Source organism: Neoarius graeffei, chromosome 23 (assembly GCF_027579695.1).
Source record: "Neoarius graeffei isolate fNeoGra1 chromosome 23, fNeoGra1.pri, whole genome shotgun sequence".
In the NCBI taxonomy this organism is placed as follows: domain Eukaryota; kingdom Metazoa; phylum Chordata; class Actinopteri; order Siluriformes; family Ariidae; genus Neoarius; species Neoarius graeffei.
Genome location: NC_083591.1, coordinates 53,093,687 through 53,121,378, shown reverse-complemented (window position 1 = coordinate 53,121,378; position 27,692 = coordinate 53,093,687). Strand labels below are relative to the sequence as shown.

Genomic DNA, 27,692 nt, shown 5'->3' with positions numbered 1-27,692 from the left:
GGGTGTGTAAACATGTATAAAGAGAAGCGAGTGCCAAACTGATTTCCTCCTAATGATTCAGTCTCAGCACAAACCAGCCCAAGGCGATTGTGTACTTTAATCATGAGATTCAATACAGGTATAAAGCAGCTCAGATAATGGAAAGGGTGGGGATGGAACCAGGTGAACAGTCAGCAGGGAAATCCTTTGATCAACAAATGAACTAAAATATGACTTTTCATATGCAATAACTTGAGCTGAGTAATCTGTGGTTGGTAGAAGAGAGCAACTGGACTTGCTTGAAAAGTCTTGAAGACGTTTCGCCTCTCGTCCGAAAGGCATCCTCAGTTCTGTCTGTCTAATAGGGAGTATCAAGTATTTATCCTCTCATGGATCATCATAGAATCCGAATCAGAATGCTGATGGCTGCATTGAAGGTGGCTGATAGATGTCATAGACACCCACCTCTGTTCAGTGATGGTCGTTCCAGGTTGACAAAAATGAACGATCCTCTCTGGCTAAGATGTCTGCCAGTTTTCTGGAAGTCCTCTCATACGAGAGGATCGTTCATTTTTGTCAACCTGGAACGACCATCACTGAACAGAGGTGGGTGTCTATGACATCTTTTATCAGCCACCTACAATGCAGCCATCAGCATTCTGATTCGGATTCTATGATGATCCATGAGAGGATAAATACTTGATACTCCCTATTAGACAGACAGAACTGAGGATGCCTTTCGGACGAGAGGCGAAACGTCTTCAAGACTTTTCAAGCAAGTCCAGTTGCTCTCTTCTACCAACCACAGATTGCTATGTACCTGGATGACTGAATATCTTCACAGATATAACTTGAGCTGAGCCAGAGCTTTATGTTCAATTTGAGCACATGATCATAAACATGATCGTTTAAAGCTCCTGGTTTTACCCACAACTACACATTGGAAGTCGTCTCGCAGTTCACTTACCTAGGCTCCACCACCTCAGATAACACCTCTCTTGATGCTGAGCTTACAGTGAGTTGGCCTAGTGGTTAGTGTGTCCGCCTCTCGATCAGGAGATCGTGAGTTCTATTCATGGTTGAGTCATACCAAAGACCATCATAAAAATGGTACCTTCTGGAGTCAAACTCCTGCGGTTACCAGAGGACTAGCCCCCTACTGTAACCCTAGCTATGTAAACATTTCCTAGCCTGTTACTGAATATAGTTGGCAGCATTAATTACAAAATAAAGTAGTTAACCTAACATTAGCTAGCCTGTTACTGAACCTAACTAACAATGTTAATGACAAACTAAAGTAGTTAAAATGCCATTAGCTAGCGTAAGATTACAATAATTAGTTTTTAGCCTAACTTTAGCTAGCTTGTTAGCCTGGAATTAACTAGCTTGTTAGTCAACCTAGATTTGGGTGTTAATTCCAAAATAAACATGATTAAGATTCTTTTGTTGTTGTTGTATATAACATTAAGATTAATTACTGAATCCTCTGCTAGAAAAGTAACTTTAATGCTAGCTAACAAGCTAGATGATTATCTTAGCTAATGTTAAGTGACTGGTTGACCACATTTTATTTAAGCTTCACCCTTTATGACCTAGGCACCCCTGCCTTTGATCACATGATCCAACCCCAAACAAAATGACTGTGTTTTTATGCCATGTTCCTGACGCTGTTCACCTCAGGTTCAGTTTGAAGTCAACAACCCTGACTACAGTTTCATAATTACACTAAATCTAGTCATATTATCCTCAGTAATACATATGTGTAGAAATGAGCAGGTGTGGCAGGTAAATGTCTGCTCCTTCAAAAAAGAAAAAAAAAGCGCCAGTGTCTGACTAGAAGTGAGGTAAAGGATGCTTTTGTTTGGCTACAGTTGGCCCAAAGGGATTAGAATGAAGCAACCGTGGAAACCGGTAGCCGCCTGACACTCCCAAAGATACAGTACTGTGCAAAAGTCTTAGACACCCTATTTTTTTTCCATACAAACTTTGTTATAGATTTCTCATCTCATTCTCATCTCATTATCTCTAGCTGCTTTATCCTGTTCTACAGGGTCGCAGGCAAGCTGGAGCCTATCCCAGCTGACTACGGGCGAAAGGCGGGGTACACCCTGGACAAGTCGCCAGGCCATCACAGGGCTGACACACAGACAACCATTCACACTCACATTCACACCTACGGTCAATTTAGAGTCACCAGTTAACCTAACCTGCATGTCTTTGGACTGTGGGGGAAACCGGAGCACCCGGAGGAAACCCACGCGGACACGGGGAGAACATGCAAACTCCGCACAGAAAGGCCCTCGCCGGCCACGGGGCTCGAACCCGGACTTTCTTGCTGTGAGGCGACAGCACTAACCACTACACCACTGTGCCGCCCGTTATAGATTTCTAGTTTATGATTTCCACATTATCGAGTCAGTACAAAAACATTTTAGATTTCCAAAAGTTTGTTTCTTTCCAGTACAAAATTAAACGTTACAGGAAAAAAAAAAAAAAAGTTTGTATCTGAGATCTGAGCAGTATATTATGTCGGAGGCTGCTTTTCAAATTAAAAAAGAAAAAACATAATGAAGGCTGCTGGGTTTTGGTGTAAAATGAAGACGTGAGCGTGACAGTCAAAGTGTCCAGAAGAACTGTGGCTGGTTCTGTAAGATGTTCAGTAAAACCTACAGCTCATTTCCGCATAAAACTGCACTCACTGGACCTCAGACTACTTTTTTTTTTTTTTAAAGCAAAGGGAATTTCATCTCACACCGAATACTGACTTTGTTTCATTTATTATGGCTTACTGCTGACTGTTTATAGTATTTTCTTTATGTTGAAACATTTCATTTCATTATTTTTAAAGCCATTTTTGGTCTACAGCATTTTTTTTTACACATACCTAAGACTTTTGTACAGTACAGTACTGTACGTCACTGTCAAATCTGGGGCTCAGAAAGGCATTCATTCTGAATCACTGATTTGCACAACTTACTAAACACTGATTTATGGTATTGTAATGTACTATTTGACCACGTGCAGCTCATACACTGTTCATATCAAATGGGCCTCGTCCAATGTGAACCAATCATCAACCTAGCCACTTTAAAATAAACACTGTACTCATGCTATCCCAGTGCTTTCAGAAATAAATCTTACTGCACTTGCACTGCTTGTTGCAATATCACCTACGTTTTATTTACATTTAAAACATGGAGTAAGTCACCTTGATTTACCAAAGGCACTCCTAATGGGTAAATAGGTTCTAGAGAAAACAGTTCACAGACAATGCACCAATCCCAACTCCAAGCGACACCCGACTGAGGCTACGTTTACATTAGACCGTATCTGTCTCGTTTTCTTCGCGGATGCACTGTCCGTTTACATTAAAACACCTGGAAACGCCGGGAAACGGGAATCCGCCAGCGTCCACGTATTCAATCCAGATCGTGTCAGCTCCGGTGCTGTGTAAACATTGAGAATACGCGGATACGCTGTGCTGAGCTCTAGCTGGCGTCTCATTGGACAACGTCACTGTGACATCCACCTTCCTGATTCGCTGGCGTTGGTCATGTGACGCGACTGCTGAAAAACGGCGCGGACTTCCGCCTTGTATCACCTTTCATTAAAGAGTATAAAAGTATGAAAATACTGCAAATACTGATGCAAATACTGCCCATTGTGTAGTTATGATTGTCTTTAGGCTTGCCATCCTTCCACTTGCAAGTGGTAAGTGATATGCGCTGGGATCACACACACAGCGGCTCAGTCCCGGATCACAGCTTGTTCACTTCACTCGCGTGCTCTGTGAGCTGCACAGGGCCGGAGTGCGCACCCTCCAGAGGGCACTCGCTGTTCAGGGCGGAGTGATTTGGAGCGCAGGATGCCTGCGGAGCCGAGCGTATCCGTGTATTGGTATTGCTGTGTGCACGCAAATCGTGTATTGGTGTTGCTGTGTGCACTAATCGTTTTAAAAACGTTAATCTGATGATCCGCTGATACGGTCTAATGTAAACATGGGCTGAAACTCAGCAGAGGTGGACAAAGTACCCAACTTCATTACTTAAGTCAAAGTACAGATCCCGCTGGTCAAATTTTACTCCGATACAAGTGAAGGTTGTCCAGTCAAATTTTTACTTAAGTCAAAGTACTGAAGTACTTGCTTTTAAAAATACTTAAGTATTAAAAGTACATTTTCTGTCAATGCATCGTTGTATTATTGCCACAACGCTTACAAAACCTAACGCCGTTACCAAAGACAGAAATGTGAATTCACAAAATGAACGCATGCTGTGCCATCATGGTGGTTTAACGTTAAGCTAGCTAGTCAGTGAAGCTCCACCTGACATGCTAGCAAACTCTTTTCAAACTCAAAACCATATTGGGTAACTAACGTTACTAGAAAAGAAAGATTTCTACATTCTGTTTATTTGGCAAGATTATGCTAAAACATATTTCTGAAAGGACTTCAGGTAAGTTAACGTTATTCATGTTAGCGTAACTCCGTTCTTACATGCTAACTAACAGTGTCCAAATTAACTAGCTATGTGTAAATGTTAGCTGTGGACAAGGCTGTAGCAACTTGCCGGGCAAATCCATAGAAAGTCATTTGACTAACCAGACTGCATAGCTATGTTTGCAACGTTACCACTAGCTCTAAAAGCACAGACAACGTCATTGCAACTGTTCTCTTGGAATAAAACATTTACAGACCTCAATATGCTTCCACAGGTCGGACAGCAAGTTTTTGTAGGCCTTGATGTGGTTCGTTTTAGGTAAACAAAGCAAACTTTTAAAACAAAATGAATCTTTAATCCTTGCAGAACACTGAAACATGGGTTTGAGGTATGACCATGAATGCGTGCATTCCCCAAAAGAACCGCCTCCTTCTATTCTGCCATCAACTGATCGTGTTCAAATAACGCTGCTGAGAAATTATTGAACTTTATTTTATAGTCTATAGACATGATGTGACCCTAGTGATTACTGATAGGCTGTCTCAAAAAAAAAACCCATCATATTTTAGAAAAGAAAAATCATCCACTTTCAAGGCTGCTTCATAGTAACAAGTAACGAGGACCTTGATAGAAATGTATTGGAGTGAAAAGTACAATATTTGTCTTTTAAATGTAGTGAAGTTAGTCATAAGTTTCCAAAAAAATAATACTCAAGTAAAGTACAGATAATCAAAAAGCGTACTTAAGTACAGTACTAAGTAAATTTACTTCGTTACTGTCCACCTCTGCTACTCAGGGTGCTTTAAATTATGTACTGTTGCCTTTTCCTTCTTGGTGTCTAACATAAAAATCACATTTGGGTGAAGACCAAAGTAAAGTCTGAATGCTTCCACTTCCAAGTGAACTCCAGAGTAGTTCCACTGCATTGAGAAAGTGATTCGATTTGATTGGAAATGAATCAAACATGCCGGGTATTTTGGCGCTTTTTGGAGATGCAAACTGATGAACTGAGGCACAAACTGAGCCAAATCAGGGACGGATCCAGACTGACGCAACCGTTGCATGTGCACTGGTCAGAAATATATGTGCACCACTTGGCATCGGTCACGGGACGTTTGTTTACTGCTAGCTGGCTACATGGGCTATAGCCATGCTCAACCAACAGACCAATGGTTCAGGATCCGACCGCCTGTGGTAAGCGGTGATGCTTACCTGACCTAATTACCTGTATTCTCACGATGCTTGGTATCGCGTGACCTGAGACAAAGAATCTACGGTAGGTCAAACCAATAAAACACTCCAGAAAGAGATTGAAATTAGCCACAAATAACGGGCCAAGCCTTGGTCATAGCAGGCTGTGCCTGGGCTGTTTTGAAAGGTTTCGGGGAGAGTGAGGTGCGTGTAAAGTTTGGCGGGGCTACGATTTTCTGTGGCCGAGTTATTAATTTTTAAATCCCGGTGTGCGTGCGCACGTGGCTGGAGCTAGGGCTCATATTAAAGTTTTCAGTGAGCTGCGGTGACGCAAGGATTCAGGGGCGAATAGCAGGCCGAGCCGCGGTCATAGCGGGACGTGGCTGCCCTCTTTGGAAAGGGCTTGGCGTGCTCTACGCTCATGTGAAAATCTGGTAACATTTATGAAAATATTTCTGCACATGTGCATCTGTCAGATTCTTGGGCTGGATCCATCCCTGGCCAAATGAAAGAGCTGTTGTCATGCCTTGGACCAGCATCCATCCATCCATCATCTGTAGTCGCTTATCCTGTTCTACAGGTTCACAGGCAAGTTGGAGCCTATCCCAGCTGACCATGGGTGACAATTAGTTGCCAATACGAGTCACGATATGCACCTATTGCACCATTTTTTTGTTTGTTTGTTTTTGTGTATACGCTTTTTATCTGTTTTGTACTATGAGAGCTAAGTGAAACCGGAGTCAAATTCCTTGTGTGTGTCCACATACCTGGCAATAAAAGTGACTCTGATTCTGATATAAGGTTACTAAAACCAAAAATAACACATTAATTAAGAAATAAAGCAAGTTTAAAAATGACTTCAGGTCTCCTTTAAAGTACTTAAAGTAGTACAACTTGTTCAAGAAGGAATAGCTTAAAGGCTGGGCGGCACGGTGGTGTAGTGGTTAGCGCTGTCGCCTCACAGCAAGAAGGTCCTGGGTTCGAGCCCCGGGGCCGGTGAGGGCCTTTCTGTGTGGAGTTTGCATGTTCTCCCCGTGTCCGCGTGGGTTTCCTCCGGGTGCTCCGGTTTCCCCCACAGTCCAAAGACATGCAAGTTAGGTTAACTGGTGACTCTAAATTGAGCGTAGGTGTGAATGTGAGTGTGAATGGTTGTCTGTGTCTATGTGCCAGCCCTGTGATGACCTGGCGACTTGTCCAGGGTGTACCCCGCCTTTCGCCCGTAGTCAGCTGGGATAGGCTCCAGCTTGCCTGCGACCCTGTAGAAGGATAAAGCGGCTAGAGATAATGAGAGAGAATGAGAGAGCTAAAAAAAAACCACCAAACAGCCAAATTATTATTACACACACAAACAACGAGCCTAATAACCTACTTGTACACTGAGAAATAGCTGCATATTCCCTTGTGGGTGATGTGATCAAGCATGCAACTCTTGTACCTTTAGGGTGCGTCGTTGGGTTTATGGACCACTGATTCACTCTAAAAGTCTTTACCGCTTTCAAGTTTATTTGTATAGCGCTTTTAACAGCACTGTCGCAAAGCAGCTTTACAGAAAATTAAAGACTTTAAACATAAGCAGCATACGTAAGAAAGGAGGTAAAAAAGATTAGCATGATCAGTGACAATCTCCACACGGAACTACTCAGGCAGCTACACACTGGGCGCTTACATGGACGGGGAGTGGAGTATGTCCGAATGTAGAACATTCGCATGGCAGCGTGTCGCCGCCGCATGGGGATAACAAGAAAAAATTAAACAAAAGACTGTATTTCAAGATTGACAAGTCTTTGTATTAGTGTAGCGGCAACTTTTACAGGCGTATCGGCAATATTGTGGGCGTAGCGGTAAAGAAACATTGTGTATCAGCCCGATACGCTGAAAAGGCCGAGTTAGAACCCTGAATTTAAGTTACCTTTACTGAACTTTTTTAATTCATTAAATATACTCGTAACTTTAAGACCCTTTATTGGTATTCTTAAAAGTAGTCGTGACTTTAAGCCAATTTAAATGTTAAATTTAGTAACTTTAACAAAGTAACACCTTAAACATTCTTTTTAACATCATTTCATTATCTTTAAAGGGGTACAAAATATAATATATACGGTTGCTGATGTGACAAAGTAACGTATTCTTAAGTATTCTATCAAATTTATGTACTAGAAAACAACGAAATATCTTGGTAATTGTAAATATAATACTTTATACGCTAAACCGCACAAGAGTCGCCATTTTTAAAAGACCGTGACGTCAGCGCTACCCACTGCACTAGCGGAACTCTCCGAAATAGAGGAGATAAGTGTGTAATCATGGCGTCGGGCACATCAAGTGAAAGCGACAGCTCTGTCGAATCATACGAAGAGATCCCGCAAGACACACTGCAAGCAGGCTATGGCTTAGAAGGGTACCAGTTTGAACCTAGGAGAGGTACTCTCGACTCCGGTGATGAAATAAGAGAAGAAAGCTCGGATGACGGCGAGGATGAGACTGATGCTGACCATGGGCATGGCGAGCGTGGGGCAGAGCGTCTGCGTGCAGGTGACACGGCGTGGTGCTCGTGCGGAAAATGTAACATGGAGTTGCTCACGAGTCCAGCAGAATTTATTTGCTGCAATGAGATAGGCGCCACCCGTGGACTTGCGAAATCGTCGCAAGAGGCAGAAACAGGTATTTCACACGTGCTATTCCCAACCTCAATGAGCCAACACAACTGGGCACATACATACGTCATGAGTGTTACGCAGAGAAAATGAACGTGCATTCTGATTGGATAAAATTAATATCATGGCGGGCTGTTCAAACTGCGGAAATAGTTTGCTCGAGCTACTTTCAAAACACTATAACTTTCCAACCTTAGAACAAAAAACTTTTGTAAGTCTTGAATAAGGTTCATCAATGTGTGTTTTATTGTTATATTTACTCTATATATTGCCCTCTGTTCCCCTTTAAGAAGTCATAGAAAGTCACTTAAAGTTATACGATAAGAATTCTTAGTTATCAGTTATAAGTAAATAGACTGAAATTTAGCATTTCGTAAAGTTTTAGGATACTTTAAGAATATCACAACTGCTAATTCGTCTCACGTCTCCTTCCAGGACCGTTTTTGTTCCCTCCTTTAGCCCCCTGTCTGCTCAGGACGCTTTATAACACAACACCTCTGCTCAAATCATCAAATTACCTCTCCGAGAGCTCTCAGTCCTACAGGATTCAAACCGATGTCAAGATGGCTTCCTTATTGCAGTGTGGTTCCCCTGGAGATATTTGGATTAAATCCATCCAGCATTCAGGACTACAAAGCAATCAGGGTTAGTCATTAGGGCTAATTGTTTTGATCAAGGAATTCTGTTGAATATTGACCTCTATAAATTATTATCTTGTTTGACTGAACATCATTAATTACGCTGTCATAAATAGGAGTACAATTACAGTAGAAGTCCATTTCTGTCCCTCAAGGTACAACCTACACTAATGTACCGTCTAAGGCTCATTATTGGACCTCAAGGTAACTATGTGTACCTTTTAAGAGCCAAAAAGTTACATATATGGTCCCAAGCAATATATAAAAGGTACAAAGAAGTACCTTAGAGGGTCCTGACCCAGTGACAAGCCGTTGTACCCTTAAAGGTACAATAATGCATTTTATTTTCTGAGAGTGTACAGTACTTAAAGGAGAACTGAAGGCAAATTTTTTATTATCAAAATTCTATTTCTCTCATTTTATTAAATATCGGAATGCATGTTTGACAGCTATTTTGTCGCTGCTATAGCAAGTTATGAGTGTTTGAAATAGGCTCTGTAATATATCAGTCCATATGTCAAAGCAACGGCCGTAAACGAGATTCGTCGAGACCTGTGCGAGACATCGTAGGACGGAAGTAAAACACAGCGGAAATCAAAGTGACCGACATCTGCCAACGTTGTCAAAAGACGCGCGCGCCCTCTTTCGAATGCTGATGTAATCAAACCGGAAGTTTTGTTTGTTTTGATAGCAATCAGGAAAGTTTGAAAAAAGTAGGCAGTAATCGTCATTTAAACTCGTTTTTGTGCAATACTTCGTTTGGAAAACAGTTTTCAAAATGGCGGCACTGACACCTGGCTGACATTTCACATTTTGAAGTCTCGCACAAGTCTTGTGAAGATCATGCGGATAAGTGACGCCTGCCGTGGACCAAACGAACTAAATTCATCATGGCTAAAAACCGAATAGGCCGTATAAGTATAATATTTAATTGCCAATACAAGTCACGATATAAGGTTACTAAAACCAAAAACATCATTGAATAACACGTTAATTAAGAAATAAAGCAAGTTTAAAAATGACTTCAGTTCTCCTTTAAAGTACTTAAAGTAGTACAACTTGCTCAAGAAGGAATAGCTTAAAGTGCATATCACGGGTAAATTCAGGTGCAAGATCAATGTATTTTATATTAAACTTTGGTCAAATATCTGTAACATTCTGCATTCTCTGCAATTTTTTTCCCTTGCGCAATACCAGAAAAATTCAGTTGAAATCAAACTGTTTGAGGTGAATTGGTCCGCCTCTGAAAAAACTTGCCATTTGGATTTCCCGGCAAACATTGATTTTCGTGACATCGCGTGTGGAACGCCTCCTTCTGAATCCTACGTCAGCGCTGGTTTGTTTATGAGAAAACGACCTGGTGGTTTTCTGCAAATTTCTTCAACGTTATCGCGTAATTATTAAAATGGTTAACAGATGTAGCGTAGGAGGGTGTAGCAACACCAATCATGATGGGATTAGTACTCATTGTTTCCCAAAAGACCGGACAATGAGAGAGAAATGGGAGCGCTTGGTCTACACAGGCTGTGCACTGAAACCGTGCAAAGCTTGCACAGCCTGCTGGCGCTTCCGCAGGTAGCGTCACGAATCTGGCTCCAGACTCCCTTGGGATTTTTCCAGACGCGTTTTGTTAATTTTTTTTTCTGCTGTAGACAGATGGCCTTGTGCAAAATTACCCTTCTGGATGAGTGTGTAAAGGGACAGACTTTCATATTAAAAAAAAACGAAATTTGTCCAGAATATGCCCTTTAAAGGCTAAAAAAAAAAACCCACCAAACAGCCAAATTATTATTTCACACACAAACAACGAGCCTAATAACCTACTCTGACTGAACTGTACAGGCGCTCAGTGATGAGGAAAGCCACCCTCATCACTGAAGACCCCTCCCACCCTCTGCACCACTCCTTCATGTTGCTGCCATCTGGCAGACGATACAGAACCCCACTGGCCTGGAAAAACATCTGTAAGAAATTATTCATCCCCTTTGCAATAACTGTTCTAAACAGCACAAAATAGGTTGCACTATTTGTTGTTGTGTGTGAATGTGTTTGTGTGTTTTTAATTTCTGTTGAAGCCATGTCTAAGACAAATTTCTGTTTTTTTACTGAAGAACAGACAAAGTTTCTAATCTAATCTAATCTAATCTAATCGAATCGAATCTAATCTACTTGTACACTGAGAAATAGCTGCATATTCCCTTGTGGGTGATATGATCAAGCATGCAACTCTTGTACCTTTAGGGTGCATCATTGGGTTTATGGACCACTGATTCACTCTAAAAGCCTTTACCACTTTCAAGTTTATTTGTATAGCGCTTTTAACAGCACTGTCGCAAAGCAGCTTTACGGAAAATTAAAGCATTTAAACATGAGCTAATTTTATCCCTAATAAATGTATTTAAGCCTGTGGAGATGGTGGCAAGGAAAAACTCCCTGAGACATCATGAGGAAGAAACGTTGAGAGGAACCAGACTCAAAAGGGTCTGGTACACCCATCCTCATCTGGGTGATAACAGATTTATAAATAACTGTGTCCTATACGATATAGTAGTCACAAAGTATAACTGTGTAACCAGGAAATTCCTTGTAGTTTTTAGAGATGAAAGTGGAGCAAAGAAAAAAACCCTGAACTTTTGAAAGTCAAACTAAGATAGGGGGGGCAACGTCCTCCGAAAATATTTGAATAACATAACACGCAAAACCCTGCATTCTAGTGCATTTTAGTACTTATTTTCACTAAAGCGAGTTATAACTTTTAAGCCTTTTTTTCATGTACATTAACGATTAACATGTCAAAAATATCAAATGTAATTCCCCTAGTTAATGAGTAATTTTCAGGAGTGCATTTAGAAAACGCGATGATTTTCCTGGCTACACAGTTCATTACTTTGAAAAAAAAAAAAAGACAGTTGAAGGTAAACTCAGCAAAATCCCAAAAGTAAAGGTCTGTTAGAGTTTCTAAAGCTTTCAGATTTCAATGTTGGGGACATTGAGCCTCGTTTTCCAATTGAATTTCCAATTCAGATTTATGCGAGTTGAAGCCCATTGTTTACATTAGTTCGTATTGTCTGTAAATTTAAACACACCAATGAATACCAAATTTCTCATGTAAATCAGGGGCGTAGGGTGTGTGTGTGTGTGTGTGTATATGTGTTTGTGTGTGTGTCACACACTGACTGGCAGCCTGAGTGCATTACACTACCGTTCAAAAGTTTGGGGTCACTTTGAAATGTCCTTATTTTTGAAAGAAAAGCACTGTTCTTTTCAATGAAGATCACTTTAAACTAATCAGAAATCCACTCTATACATTGCTAATGTGGTAAATGACTATTCTAGCTGCAAATGTCTGGTTTTTGGTGCAATATCTCCATAGGTGTATAGAGGCCCATTTCCAGCAACTCTCACTCCAGTGTTCTAATGGTACAATGTGTTTGCTCATTGCCTCAGAAGGCTAATGGATGATTAGAAAACCCTTGTACAATCATGTTAGCACAGCTGAAAACAGTTGAGCTCTTTAGAGAAGCTATAAAACTGACCTTCCTTTGAGCAGATTGAGTTTCTGGAGCATCACATTTGTGGGGTCGATTAAATGCTCAAAATGGCCAGAAAAATGTCTTGACTATATTTTCTATTCATTTTACAACTTATGGTGGTAAATAAAAGTGTGACTTTTCATGGAAAACACAAAATTGTCTGGATGACCCCAAACTTTTGAACGGTAGTGTATGTAACAAAAAATAATTACCATTGCTAGTTTTAGGCAGCTTAGAAACCGGCTCTTCCATTATTGCTGTTTCTTCCATGTTTTCTTGATGTTGTGTTCTAGAAACGGCACTAAAACTTAGCTTCAAAACCACAAAATGCAACTCTGATGGGAAAAAAAAAATTATATATATATATATATATATATATATATATATATATATATAAAATAAATTGCTTACCTCTCTTCACGTCGAAAGAAGGAGGAAAGTTTTGCTTGTTTTGACATGGCGAATTATTAACAAGAGGAAATACTTGTAATTTGCAACTAAAAAGACTGCAGCTACACTGGCAGCTTGAACATGCTTTCTAGTGCGATTGTATTGCGCTTGCGCAGAACGGTGTCAGTCCTGCGCGCCTTAGCTCGTGCACCTGAAGGCGCACCTTGGGGGCGCGTGCCGTTAACAAAGAACACCTGTCTTTAATCAATGAACTATGTTTGGGCTATTTAAGGACCGCGCCCATGCAAGGACGATGCATAGTATTACGCCGCGTCTAGGAATGCGAAAAATCCGAAAAATAAATTTCTCCATTCAGAAAACCGGAGATTTTCAAGAGTTTTGTCAAATATCCGGATATTTCGTCATTAGCGGAAAAAATCTGGAGGAATTTTCATCACATCTCATTATCTCTAGCCGCTTTATCCTGTTCTACAGGGTCGCAGGCAAGCTGGAGCCTATCCCAGCTGACTACGGGCGAAAGGCGGGGTACACCCTCAGTGGCGCCACCAGGGGGTGGCCAGGGGGGGCTGTGGCCACCCCTACAAATTTACTGGCCACCCCACTGGCCAGTATAGATTGTAGTAGCCTCAGTTATGCAGTTCATCCCAAATGCACAGCCAGCCAGGCAAGACGCTCTTGATCTTCGGTGAGTGAGGGAAGATCATCTTCCCTCACTCACAGCAGCCCCTCCCCCCGCTGCTTTTGCACGCTCCTACAGCAACGGCTCAGCGTGTGCGCGTGACCGCCGCTTGTACCTTCACAGGTAAATAATGACCTCAAAAAGAGTTAAGAGAGAAGACGGAGAAGACTACCAGTAAGTAAATAAGCCAAAATATTCTTTAGTAAAAGAAGAGGGGGAAGTATGAGTCGTAACGTGTACTTTTTAAGTGCTAAATAGTGCTGTTACAGCAGCTTTTTGACGGATTTTTGACATGTATAACTGAGTTACGTAGCTAACGTTAGCTGCTGATTGTATGTTATGTCAGTCATTTTCAGACAATGAAGAGAAAGTCCACAGACATCTCTTCTTATTTTAAGAATAATATTAGAACAGGAGAGAAAGAGACGGCAGGGGAGCAACAGAGGCTTAGTGAGGAGGAGAAGGAGGAGGAGGAGGACAGAGTAGAGGAAAAGACAGAGCAGGATACACAGCCAGCATCAATAAACAAACATACCAAAATAAACCAAAGTATATCAGTAGGCATTTCCTTAAGTCTTTCTGATAGTTTTCTACTGGCCGGTTTACTACAACAGTATAATGATATCCTGAAATTATGGCTTTTAGTTTTGGTGTGCCACCCCAAGATTTTAAGTGTCCCCATCTGGCCACCCCTATGAAATATTTCTGGAGGCGCCACTGTACACCCTGGACAAGTCGCCAGGTCATCACAGGGCTGACACATAATAGACACAGACAACCATTCACACTCACACCTACGGTCAATTTAGGCTACGTTTACATTACGTCGAATCAGCGGATCATCAGATTAACGTTCTTAAAACGATTCGCGTTTACACTAAAACCGTTAGCCGTGCACACAGCAACGCCAATACGCGGATACGCTCGGCTCCGCAGGCATCCTGCGCTCCAAATCACTCCGCCCTGAACAGCGAGTGCCCTCTGGAGGGTGCGCACTCCGGCCCTGCGCAGCTCACACAGCGCGCGAGTGAAGTGCACAAGCCACGATTCGGGACTGAGCCGCTGTGTGTGAGATCCCAGCGCATATCACTTACTACTTGCAAGTGGAAGGATGGCAAGCCTAAAGACAATCATAACTACACAATGGGCAGTATTTGCATCAGTATTTGCAGTATTTTCATACTTTTATACTCTTTAATGAAAGGTGATACAAGGCGGAAGTCCGCGCCGTTTTTCAGGAGTCACGTCACATGACCAGGGCTTTGAACCGGAATTTTTTTCCTATTGGCTCGTTCCGAACAGAAACGGAATTTTAACGTTTCCGGTTTTGGGTTCCACCATTAAATAGACGTTCCCGAACCGGTTAGAACAAAAAAATTTCGTTCCCGGAACGGTTAATTACGTTCCCTGTCAGCTGTTTAACAAATGGCTATAAAATTATGTCTCTGTCTCATCCAGCTTAAGCCAAATGTAGGCTAATTCTATTACAACCTTCATTAGATAAGACAAGAAATAATTCAAAACAATTATTATTTCAAATGTTGGCGATTTGGATTCTCAGTACGTCTTCCCATCTACACAAACAGAAAAAGTGCCAAAAATGAAAGAGAATTCGTTTAGTGTGTTACCAAAGGCTAGTCAGGCCCTATAGAGGGCTACCGCATGACGTCACCGCGCCGCGAGATTTTGTTAGGCGCCATATTGGAAGTACACATCTATGCAAGTGCATACATACATAAAACAAACTACAGCTGAAATGTAGCCAGGGCCGGTTCTGCCCTAATCTGGACCCAGGTGCAACATCGCGCAACCCCCCCCCAAAAAAACAGTCTAAATCAGGACAACCATCACATAACTATAACTATAAACATTTTATATCAACTATTTTAACTAAATGGGCTATAATAAATAAGCCTGCAGGCAGCCACGGTGGGCTGCCTCAGAAAAGTAACCATTTGTCCTACCTTAAAACTCGTTTTGCATTTTCTGCCTCCTTTTTTGTATTTTCGACCCTCCGTTTATTTTCTTTCCTTTTCTGAAAACCCGATTTGTGTCCAGACATTTTGTTCTGCTACCAATGAACTAACTCGTCAGGTCTCGTCTCTCGAGCCCGCGATGATTCCCGTGGGAAGGGCAACAACTGATACATTTTTACAAACAGCCAATAAACAGCCAATAGGGAGGTTGCATCGTTCAGGCTCTTCTTTGCTCAGAGACACTCAGTAATGCACTTACTCACTAGCAGTCCACCTTCCCGCTCTCTCCATTCAATCAGCGAACGTCACACAGGAAGTGAACCCCAGCGGGTCATAGAAACTTGCGCAGGAGAAGAATGACTTTTTTTATTTGTAGGCTACAGAAACTTTGAGGAACGAAATAAAAACCGGTATTAACCGGTTACCATTATTTTTAATAAGCATTTCTGTTCCGGAACATAAAAAATAATAAAGTTTCTGGTTTCGTTTCTGTTCCATGTGAAATAGAAAAAGTTCCCGGTTTTCGTTTTCGTTCCTTGAACCGGTTCAAAGCCCTGCACATGACCAACGCCAGCGAATCAGGAAGGTGGATGTCACAGTGACGTTGTCCAATGAGACGCCAGCTAGAGCTCAGCACAGCGTATCCGCGTATTTTGAATGTTTACACAGCACCGGAGCTGACACGATCTGGATTGAATACGTGGACGCTGGCGGATTCCCGTTTCCAGGCGTTTCCAGGTGGTTTAATGTAAACGGACAGTGCATCCACGAAGAAAACGAGACAGATACGGTCTAGTGTAAACGTAGCCTTAAGGCCAATTTATACTGACAACCCAGTCCTCCCAGATAGCGTCGCAGACAGTGTCTGCGTAGCCCCCCCACCTTCGCAGACGCTCTGCGCGCACCTCCCAAAAATTGTGACCACCGCAGAAGCCTCGCAGACAGCGCCGCAGACAAGAGGGCTCCGATTGGTCCACTCTACATCCGCTTCCCTACTTTCCCGGTTTGGTTTGTTTTCACGACCGGCATTTTTAAAAACACGAGCGAAGATGGAGCAGCATGAAGAGCGGTTGATTGAGGAAGTACGGACATCTATACGACTCCAGTTCTAGTCATTATAAGTAACCGGAGGATAAACACTCCACTAACCACACCCACCAACTACTCCTAGCGACTTCGCGCCCCCTTGCGTTGTGCCGGTGAATAACATCGCGCACGCCTATTACTCCCCGCTCAACGATAAATTACAACTGTCTGCGAAAAGCTATCTGCGAAAGTCTTGTCGCAAGAGCATGCAGAGGCCTTTAGAGTCACCAGTTAACTTAACCTGCATGTCTTTGGACTGTGGGGGGAAACCGGAGCACCCGGAGGAAACCCACGCGGACACGGGGAGAACATGCAAACTCCTCACAGAAAGGCCCTCGCCGGCCACGGGGCTCGAACCCGGACCTTCTTGCTGTGAGGCGACAGCGCTAACCACTACACCACCATGCCGCCCAGGAATTTTCATGAAAATTCTGAAAAAGTCTGTTTTGTTGAAGTTGATGGAAAGTGCAGAACTGTTCATGACAACTGCAGTCCTCAAGTTATCATGTCAGTAGTAGTACTTACCTTCCCAGGTAAATATACTAAAGCCGGACTTTTGATGATCCCACAAGAGCAACAACGATCATAAATAAGTACATTTATTGTTACCTTTATTTCTGAGTGGGGAATTTATTCAGATCCTTTAGTGCTCTTGGAGATGAGATGAGATGCGATGAGACTACGCACCTCTCTCAGCTCCTTCTCCAGCTGCATGGCGCGCTGCACGATGGGGCCCCGCACCGCGTACTCCACCTTCTTCACGTTGGCGTTCATGGTGTCCAAGGTGAGCACCTTCCTGCACTGACTGAGCGCCTCATCCTCGGCCATGTTCTTCCACAGAGCGAGTCGGCTCGGACCTGCAGAGAAAGTCCTGACGGGAGCGCACGGGGGAGAGAAGAGAGAAAAACTCATCACCATATGGCGCGTTCCCGGTCTCCTGCACGCGCAGAGCAACATTGCTGGCGCTCTGGTTTGTTTGTTTGTTTGTTTGTTTGTTTGTTATTGTTATTTAAAGTGTGTTCTTGAAGTTCAGTAAGCTGTAAGATTGTAACACAAGCACGACTCGGTTACAGTGCGGACGGTCTACTGTGTTGCATTAGACCTTTGATCTCGACCGGGGAAGGACTGAGATAAGAGAACCTGGGACACCAGTGCACACACACACTCTCTCTCACACACACACACACACACACACACACACTTACACTTCCTAACCAAAACCTCATTTCATTTCCTGCATGAGTTTTTCTTTTTAGCCTGTACTCTTGTGACGACCTCAAACACCCCCCCAACACCACCTCCATTCAACAGTATTTACGCACCAGAAGTGCCTCCGGTTTCTGAGACACCCGACGAATCGACAGAGGAGACGAGGAGCCGGATGAAGATGTCCGGTGTGCAGAGCAGCTCTGGGAGAGAAGACTCCAGCCGGAGTGAATCAAAGGGACTGGAGTGCCCGGCTCCTCCCATGAGCTGCGCCAAAGCCCCAGGCAGCTCCGCATTCTGACACGCTTCACACAATCACAGGAGTGGGCTCCCTACTTAGGGCCCTGCAGGTTTGGGACACAGCCATGGCGAGTGAGGGACCTGTGAGAAGGTGGTTTTGAGTTTGGTTTGGTTTTTAATAGCCATTAACAGTTTTTCAGCAATACTGAGTGTGCCGCAAAATTGCAAAATGATTAGTGATTATCGTAAATAATTTAGAAATATGTACAGTGAATCATTAAAATGATCGATCTACAATAATCAAGAGAATAATCACCACGATAGCTGCTGTGGATATCATTTGCAATAATTTGTTTACATATTATTTATTTGTATTGTGCAACTCAAGCCCAAGCCTTCTCAGTCCCTCTTTCTGCATGTCAGAACATGTGTCAGGATTTCCCTGAATAATGTGAGACACTTGTGGCAGTGCAGTGAGTAAGAGGTGCTGAGGGAGGGAGAACCATGTGCGGACACACAGCGCTCATTTCTGCTGGAATTAAAGCACCACGGCCGGCGGGATCAAAGGACGCAGTTAATTGCGGGAATCCACCGAGAAAGTTTCAAGTTGTTTTTCCTGTTTTCAGGGTGATCCTAGTATTTCCTGTTTTGATTTTGAGGGTTTAAGACTCATTCCCCCTGTGCTGTGCTGTATGCAGACAGTGAACTCTGTGTATTTACGTTGCTTGTCGCGTTAATTAATCTTTGGCGTGTCAATTTTATGTTAAATGAATGCGTGGTTTTTTTTTTTTGTATATTGTCTTTTTTTAGAACAGTTCGACGGTGGATTGTTGACGGTGAATTGGAATGAAGAGAGAAATAAATCCATCTGAATAAAGAACCAGCGTCGCTTATTTCATGGAGGGAGTGATAACCACCAAGACCAAATAATAAGAAAAAGAAGGGAAGAATCTACTGGATGCCTTAATTCCCTTTGGGCTGAATAAAGTATGTGTCTGTCTGTCTGTCTGTCTGTCTGTCGGTGTGCCTATCTGTCTGTGTGCCTATCTATCTGTCTGTCTCTGTGTGAGCCTGTCAGTCTGTCTCTGTGTGCCTGTCTGCCTATCTATCTATCTATCTATCTATCTATCTATGTATGTGTGCCTGTCTGTCTGTGTGCCTGTCTGTCTGTATCTATCTATCTATCTATCTATCTATCTATCTATCTGTCTGTCTGTCGGTCTGTCTGTCTGTGTATCTGTCTGTCTGTCTGTCTGTGTATCTGTCTGTCTGTGTATCTGTCTGTCTATTTAATAAATACATGTATGTTTGCTTAATATTCAATTCACTGAAAAAAATAAAAATCCAGGAACATCTATAAAAGTTTTCCATAAGTGGTCTATTCTTTTGGCTCACTGCCAGGGCACAATATACAGTGACCCCCAAACTGGGAGAGTGACTGACTCCAACAGATCCCAGGAACAGCTTCTGAGATCTCTGTCCAGAAAAGCGCAATCCGTGGAACAGCTAAAATACTGTGCAGGACCCTCAAACTCCCAGGCCTCTGGCAGAGGACCCGAGCTTTAGGGATAAAAGACCGCCCGAAGGAGGGGCGAGTGGGGCATTTTTTTTTTTATATACATGCATACAGTCCTGTGCAAAAGTCTTAGACATGTGTAAAGAAATGCTGTAGAACAAAAATTGCTTAAAAATAATGAAATGAAATGTTTCAATGTCAGCTGGGATAGGCTCCAGCTTGCCTGCGACCCTGTAGAACAGGATAAAGCGGCTAGAGATAATGAGATGAGATAATGAGATGAGATGTTTCAATGTTAAAGATACTATAAACGGTAATCAGTAAGCCATAATAAATAAAACAAAGTCAATATTTGGTGTGAGACGACCCTTTGCTTTAAAAAAAAAAAATAGTAGTGTGAGGTCCAGTGAGTGCAGTTTTATGCGGAAATGAGCTGTAGGTTTTACTGAACATCTTCCAGAACCAGCCACAGTTCTTCTGGACACTTTGACTGTCCCACTCACGTCTTCATTTTGCACCAAAACCCAGCAGCCTTCATTATGTTTTCTTTTTTGATCTGAAAAGTGCTCTCTTATGGAATGTAATATGCCACTCAGATCTCAGATACAAACTTTTTTTCTGTAATATTTAATTTTGTGCTGGACAAAAAAACAGACATTTGGAACTCAAAAGGTTTTTGTACTGACTCGATAATGTAGAGATTATAAAATAGAAATCTATAACAAAGTTTGTATGGAAAAAATAGAGGGTGCCTCAGACTTTTACACAGTACACACTGCAAAAAAATGGCCTTTCAAAAATAAGAAATAAAAGATTAAAACAAAGCATATTTGCTTGAATCAGGTGAAAAAAAAATCTGCCAATGGAACTAGTCAAATTTGACTTGGTAAGATTTCTTAAATTAAGATGAAAAATCTAACCTGCTTTTAGATGAAATAATTCCAAAATAAGATTGGGGAACTTATTATGCGAGATCTGATTAACTCAAAATAGTTCTTATAACAAGATCGTACTTCTTACATTTAGCCATTCAAGTCATTTTTATTTATTTCATTTTAAGGGTATTTCACTTAAATTAATGACAAAGTCTTAGCAGTAAAAACTGAATTTAAGATAAATATACTAATATTAGGATTGTTAAATTCTACAACTAAGCATTGCTAGCTTAAAAGATTCTCCTTTTGTGACCTGTAATTAGTAAAATACTCTAGATATGAGACCAGAGACTATCTTGAATCAAGTTGATGACACGTGTAGCACTGCAACAAGGTTTTTTTTTTTTTTCCCCCATTTCAACATTCAAACATTAAAACATCTCTTAAGATTCCACTTCCCCAGGACCTCAGGCACCAGAAAAATAATAAGTCTACGCATTTTGACTTACAGTGCTTACACAACGCCAAAGCAACAGTGCATTTTGGGGGCACTGACTACTCATGTGTACGAGGGGTTTACAAGATCAGGCACACAAAAAAAAAAACAACCAAACAAAAACACTGAACTTAACTCACAGCATTCCAAAAAGACCAACACCCTCCACTTACTCAAACTTTTTGAAGGCACTTGTCTGGTCTAGAGTATGTACAGCATCTAGAAGGACCTCACTCTGAATGACTGAGAAAACAGTCGCAGTAAACTAAAGATAAGATTCAAAGATTTCAGTAAAGTTCATTTATTCCCAAAACAAGCATACTTTTTTTTCTTGAAACAATATGAACCGCATTTGACAAATGTCCAAAATGTACTTACTTGTTTAAAAAAAAACTTGTTTTATTTTCAAAGGTGCTCCAAATAAGATTTTTTCAAGACATTTTGTCTATACAAGATTTTCAAGATGGACTGTCTAAAAACTAGCCTTTCTAGCTAAATGAGGTTTTGCTTGTTGGGCAATTATGTCTTATAAGGGTGGCTAGATGTTTTGACTTAAAAATAGACAAATAAACTTCCTAAGATTTTTATTTTTTGCAGTGCATATTCATATTATGGTTTCTATTTCTGCTAAAGTTGTTGGTCTTTACCAAATAGTGTATAAAATGGATACAGATATTATCCCGATCCCAAACAGCTTACTCTTAAGTGTATTAGATATTAAATAATGGCTTTTACAGCCTAGTGCTTGACTTGTAATAGCTACACGGCCATTTAGGATTTAACCATTGAAATAAGCTACACAGCCAAAAAAGTTTGTCAACACCTGACCATAACACTCATCCCATTCCAGATTTAGTCCCCTTTTGCTCTTATAATAAGCTCCACTCTCCTGGGAAGGTTTTTCACTCCATTTTGGAGCGTGACTGTGGGAATGTGAGCTCATTCAGTGATGAGCATTGGTGAGATCAGGCAGTGGTGTTTTTTTTTAGGAAGTCTGGGGTGCAGTCAGTGTTTCAGTTCATCCCAAAAGTGTTCAGTAGGGTTGAGGTCAGGCAGCAAAACCAAAATGTGTGTGTGTGTGTGTGTATATATATATATATATATATATATATATATATCTTATGTAAATGCCATTTACACACATTCTGCCCTTGACCATGTGCTTCCTTCCTGAGGGCTGTTGTAAATCAAACACCACTACATGGCGAAACACCGCAGTGCCTTTTAACTCAGCACTTAACATTACTTTTAACATTATTACCCTTACAAAAAAAGTTTATTCAAGTGTGCTTCTAGTATACTTCTTTTAAACTAAAAATAAGAGTATGCTTTCAGTTTACTTTTTATTTACTTATCAGAGATATACTTAATAAAGTTATACATCAGTATACTTGGCTTATACTGAAAAGTATATAGAAAAGTCTAAGTATATTAAGCTCATACTTCAACTTTTGATCAAGACATACTTAAAAGTGTAATAAAGTATTAAAATATTTGTGCCTTATGTTTGAGTGTACTCGCCCTGTAGTTGTTTGTTTTTTGAATTTCTCCTGAGTGGGATAATTCAATTTGTTTCTCTCTTTCTTTAGAGCTTGGATGTCAATTTCAGTCGTCATTGCCATGTTTTTATACTTTGGCATTTAATACCATGCTGCTTTAAATTTAGATTTTTAAAGAAAATGAATATGTTCTTAATCCTGAGTATCTGTTATTTTGTGAATTCTTACCTTTATAACTTCATTGTAACTTAAGGTACAAAACACTTAAGTTGTCTACTGGTAGTGTGCATGAGGTAAGGGTTCGGGCTAGAAAACTAATAGTATACCTAGAAGGGGAATTGCAGTAAACTTCAAAACTAAAAAGTGGACTAGATGTATATAACCTGTAACTAATAGTATATTTCCAATATGCTATAAAGTATACTTTTATAAACTAAAAAGTGGACTGGAAGTGTGTAACGAGCAAACCAATTTTATATTTCCAGTATACTACAAAGTATACTTTAGTAAAGTAAAAAGTAGACTAGAAATATAAAACGAGTAAACTCATAGTATATTTCCAGTACACTATGAAGTATGCTTTTGTAAACTAAAGAGTGGACTACAAGAATAGAACTAGTAAACTATTAGTATATAAAAGTTTACTTGTGGTATACTTGCAGTACAAAATAAAAAAATACTAGTTGTATACTCAGAGTTTACTTCTCTTAGACTTAAAGTATACTTTTTATAAACTAAAAGTGGACCGATTTAGTCCCAAGTAGTATTAGATTAGTTTACTTACAAGTATACCAAGTACATTGATATCAGTATACTTGGTACACAAAAGTATACTTAAGGAAATATACTTGTAGCGAGAATAGCGTGTGGGTGGAGCACAGAGGACGGCAGGACAGAGATCAAGGTTCTCAGAAGGCTTTATTGCCGAACTCTTCAGTCGAACAATATTTAAACCAACAGGCAGAGACACGCACACACACTGTCGGCTCTGCCGGGGAAGAAGCTCCCTTCCGCTCTCCCTTTCCCTCCTTAAGTAGGGCGGTTTACTGGGGAGAACACACACAAAACACAGGTTAATCACACTCAGGTGAAGCGATTCTGCCACTTACCTTCCCCAACTCCGCCCTCCTGTCACAGACCGGCGCTTGACCACGCCCCCGCTGCCACATACCCCCACCACCCGACTCAGGCCGGGCGCCCGTCCGGCCCGCAGCCGACTCCCCCCCCCCCCCCCCCCCCTTGACGGGAGAGGAAGTCCGCCACGACCATCTGCGCCCCCGGCCTGTGGACCACCTTGAAGTTGAAAGGTTGGAGCGCCAGATACCAACGGGTGATCCGCGCGTTGGCATCCTTCATGCGGTGGAGCCACTGGAGGGGCGCGTGGTCCGAACAGAGGGTGAAAGAGCGCCCCAGCAGGTAGTAACGGAGGGCGAGGACCACCCACTTGGCCAGGCACCCTCTCGATAGTGCTGTAGCACCCCTCACGCACTGACAGCTTCCGGCTGATGTATAACACTGGGCGGTCCTCTCCCCCCATCTGCTGGGACAAAACGGCCCCCAGCCCTCTGTCCGACGCATCCGTCTGTAACAAAAAAGGGAGAGAGAAGTCAGGGGAGTGCAAAAGTGGCCCCCCACACAGTGCAGCCTTTACCTCAGAGAAAGCCTGCTGGCACTGCTCTGTCCACTGGACCAGATCTGGCGCCCCCTTTTTAGTGAGGTCAGTCAGCAGGCTGGTGACATCCGAATAATTAGGTATAAACCTACGATAATAGCCAGCCAGCCCCAGGAACTGTCTCACCCCCTTTTTGGTCTTGGGCAGGCCGCAATCGCTGCTGTCTTATTAATTTGGGGATGCACCTGCCCGTTACCCAAGTGGAAGCCCAGATACCGTACTTCCACCCGCCCAATCGCACACTTCTTCGGGTTGGCAGTGAGCCCCGCCCGCCTCAGTGACCCAAGGACGGCCCTCAGGTGTTGCAGGTGCCGCTGCCAGTCATTACTATAAATAATGATGTCGCAAATCCAGTAAGCGGCCGTCAAATCCAGTAAGCGGCCGCGTAGGTGGCGTGGGGCCGGAGGACCTGGTCCATCAGCCGCTGAAACGTAGCGGGCGCCCCAAACAGCCCAAACGGAAGTGTGACGAACTGGTGTAAGCTGAACGGTGTGGAAAAGGCCGTTTTCTCCCGGGATAATGGAGTCAAGGGGATCTGCCAATATCCCTTCGTCAAATCCAGTGTCGAGTAAAAGCGAGCCGTGCCTAGTCGATCGAGCAGCTCAATACGAGGCATTGGGTACGCGTCGAATTTAGACACCGCGTTGACTTTTCTATAGTCCACACAGAACCGGACCGAGCCATCGGCCTTAAGAACTAAGACCACTGGGCTGCTCCAGTCACTGTGGGACTCCTCGACGATGCCCATTTCGAGCATGGCCTGAAGTTCTTCCCGAACTACCTTTTTTTTGTGTTCGGGTAATCTATAAGGACGGCTGCGCACTACCACCCCCGGGGGCGTCTCTATGTGGTGTTCTATGAGGTTAGTGCGACCGGGCAGGGGCGAGAATACATCCGAAAACTCGGCCTGCAACTGGGCGACCTCCGTGAGTTGGGTCAGGGAGAGGTGGTCTCCACAGGGGACCGGAGAGGTATGAGATGCCAATGTCCCTTTTTGGACCTCCGGCCCCAGCTCCGCCTTCTCCGGAACTACCGACACCAACGCCACAGGGACCTCCTCTTTCCAGAGTTTTAACAGATTGAGGTGGTAGATCTGTAGCGCCCCCTCCCTGTCCGTTCGCCTAACCTCATAGTCGACGTCCCTGACTCGCCGTGTGACCTCAAAGGGTCCTTGCCACTTGGCAATTAATTTGGAGCTCGACGTGGGCAACAGGACGAGTACCTTATCTCCTGGAGTGAACTCTAAGGCGCGTGCCCTTGTTGTACAGGCGGGTTTGCCGTTCCTGGGCCTGCCGCAAATTCTCCTGAGTTAGGTGGGTGAGCGTGTGGAGTTTTGCGCGCAGATCCATAATGTACTGAATTTCGTTTTTGCTCTGTGAAGGTCCCTCCTCCCAATTTTCCCGCAGTACATCTAAGATGCCGCGCGGCTTACGCCCATATAATTCAAATGGGGAGAACCCCGTGGAGGCTTGGGGGACCTCTCACACTGCAAACAGCAAGGGTTCAAGCCACTTATCCCAGTTACGTGCGTCCTCACTTACGAATTTTTTGATAATATTCTTGAGGGTGCAATTGAACCGTTCAACTAAACCTTCCGTCTGTGGGTGATAAACGCTGGTGCGGATCGGCTTAATACCCAGTAGCCCATACAGTTCGCTCAGTGTTCGTGACATAAACGAGGTGCCCTGGTCAGTCAGAATCTCTTTCAGGCTTCCAACCCGGGAGATGACGTGGAAGAGGGCCTCTGCAATACTGCGTGCTGAGATATTGCGAAGAGGCACCGCTTCCGGGTATCGCGTTGCATAGTCCACCAGAACCAATATAAAGCGGTACCCACGTGTTGACCGGTCTAATGGCCCGACGAGATCCATCCCAATTCTTTTGAACGGGGTCTCGATTAATGGTAGGGGGCGCAAGGGCGCTTTTAGAATGGCCGCTGGATTTACTAACTGGCATTCGCGGCACGCCGTACACCACTTACGGACGTCGCCGCGAATCCCCGGCCAATAGAATCGGGCCATTATCCGGGCGAGTGTCTTATCATGCCCAAGGTGTCCAGCCATGGGATTAAAGTGAGCCGCCTGGAATACCAATTCCCGGCGGCTCTTTGGAATTAACAACTGGGTGACCCGCTCTTTCGTCTGAGTGTCCTGCGTCACTCGGTATAACCTATCCTTCAAAATAGAAAAATAGGGGAAGGGCGGGGTGGCGTTCAGCTGGAGCGTTTGACCATCAATTACTCTCACTTGGTCAAACGCGTGTCGCAGAGTCTCTTCTCGCGATTGTTCCAGTGGGAAATCCACAAGGGATTCCCCAATAGAAAGAGGAGGGGCCGGGGGCTCCTCACTCTGTCACAGAGATGACGTAGACGGCTCTGCGACCGCCGCTCCAGCCAAAGCGACACCGGGACCCTCCCCCATCAACCGGCAGGACCCACTCTTTACTAGGCGTGCCATCAAACCCCGAAATCCCGGCCAATCAGTCCCCAAGATCAAAGAGTGGGTAAGGCGAGGATTAACCGCCGCCTTCACTATTGATTTTTCCCCTCTGAAATATATGTGGACCAACACCAACGGGTAGCTGGGAATATCCCTGTGCACACAACACCTTCACCCCTTGTGCTCCCCCCAATGCCTCGTCTTGCACCAGGCTTTGGCGGCTCGAGGTCTGATTGCAGCCTGAATCCACCAACGCCTGATATGTAGCCCCTTGTACACTTACCGGTATGCGATATGCTCCGGCCCGATCGAGGGCAGCCTCTGGCGCGTCGGGGATCCGCACCACCGCCCCCACCTCCATCGCTGCACACTGTTGCTGCAGGTGGCCTGGTTCCCCGCAGCACCAGCAAACCGGCCCAGGCCTTCCCTCTGCAGCTGTGTTCTGAGGCTCACTCACCTGAGGGGGGGGGGAGAGACAGACACAGAAGGGAGAAACGGGAGGGCACCACGGGTGCGGCGGGCCGGCTGGGGTGGAGCCGGCCCCCGCCTCCATGGTGGGGGAATGGGGCGAGGACGGGACACGGGAGGAGAGAAAGAGAGAGGAGACGATGTCGGTGGTTGTCCTGCCACCGGAACAGCCGCCAGATGATCCTCCGCCAGTCCCACGGCCTGATCCAGCGACGCCGGGCGGTGGCACTGGACCCACTCCGCGGTTCCGGCTGGTAAGTGGGCGATGAACTGTTCCAGCGCCACCTGGTCGATGATTGATTCCCTCGGCGTCGCGATCTTCGGCCCTCAGCCACCGCCAGCAGGCGTCCCGGAGCTGCTGGCCGAACGCGAACGGGCTGCCGACTTCCTCCATCCGCAGCGCGCGGAAGCGCTGGCGCTGCTGCTCCGGCGTGCGCCCCACGCGCTGGAGGACAGCCCAGCGAAGGTCGGCGTAGGCCAGCCGGCGATCGGCGGGGAGCTGTAGTGCGGCCAGCTGCGCCTCTCCCGTCAGGAGGGGGAGGAGGCGCGCCGCGCGCTGCTCCATCGGCCACCCCGTGGCTTCGGCGACCTGCTCGAACAACGTGATGAAAGCCTCGGGGTCGTCCTGCGGGCCCATCTTAGTTAAGATGAGGGGAGACGGGCCCGCGGCCGGGGCGCTGGTGGACCCCGCCGACG

At 44.0% G+C, this 27,692-nt stretch overlaps 1 protein-coding gene across 4 annotated transcripts in view; it reads right to left on the bottom strand.

The window, feature by feature from the left end:
• Positions 1 to 18,024, bottom strand: part of gpt (glutamic--pyruvic transaminase) — a 64,227-nt gene extending 46,203 nt beyond the window's left edge. Inside the window, exons 1-2 of one of the 4 annotated variants that reach the window (XM_060906405.1) lie at positions 17,909 to 18,024; positions 17,274 to 17,457 (exon numbers count right to left, since the gene is read on the bottom strand). In XM_060906405.1, coding sequence (XP_060762388.1) covers positions 17,274 to 17,414 — 141 coding nt within the window. In that variant the 5' untranslated portion in view covers positions 17,415 to 17,457; positions 17,909 to 18,024. Of the gene's footprint in view, positions 1 to 17,273; positions 17,559 to 17,908 lie in introns of those variants that run through there. The other 3 variants (XM_060906404.1, XM_060906403.1, XM_060906402.1) reach the window with 3 other exon arrangements.
• Between the last annotated feature and the right edge of the window lie 9,668 nt (positions 18,025 to 27,692).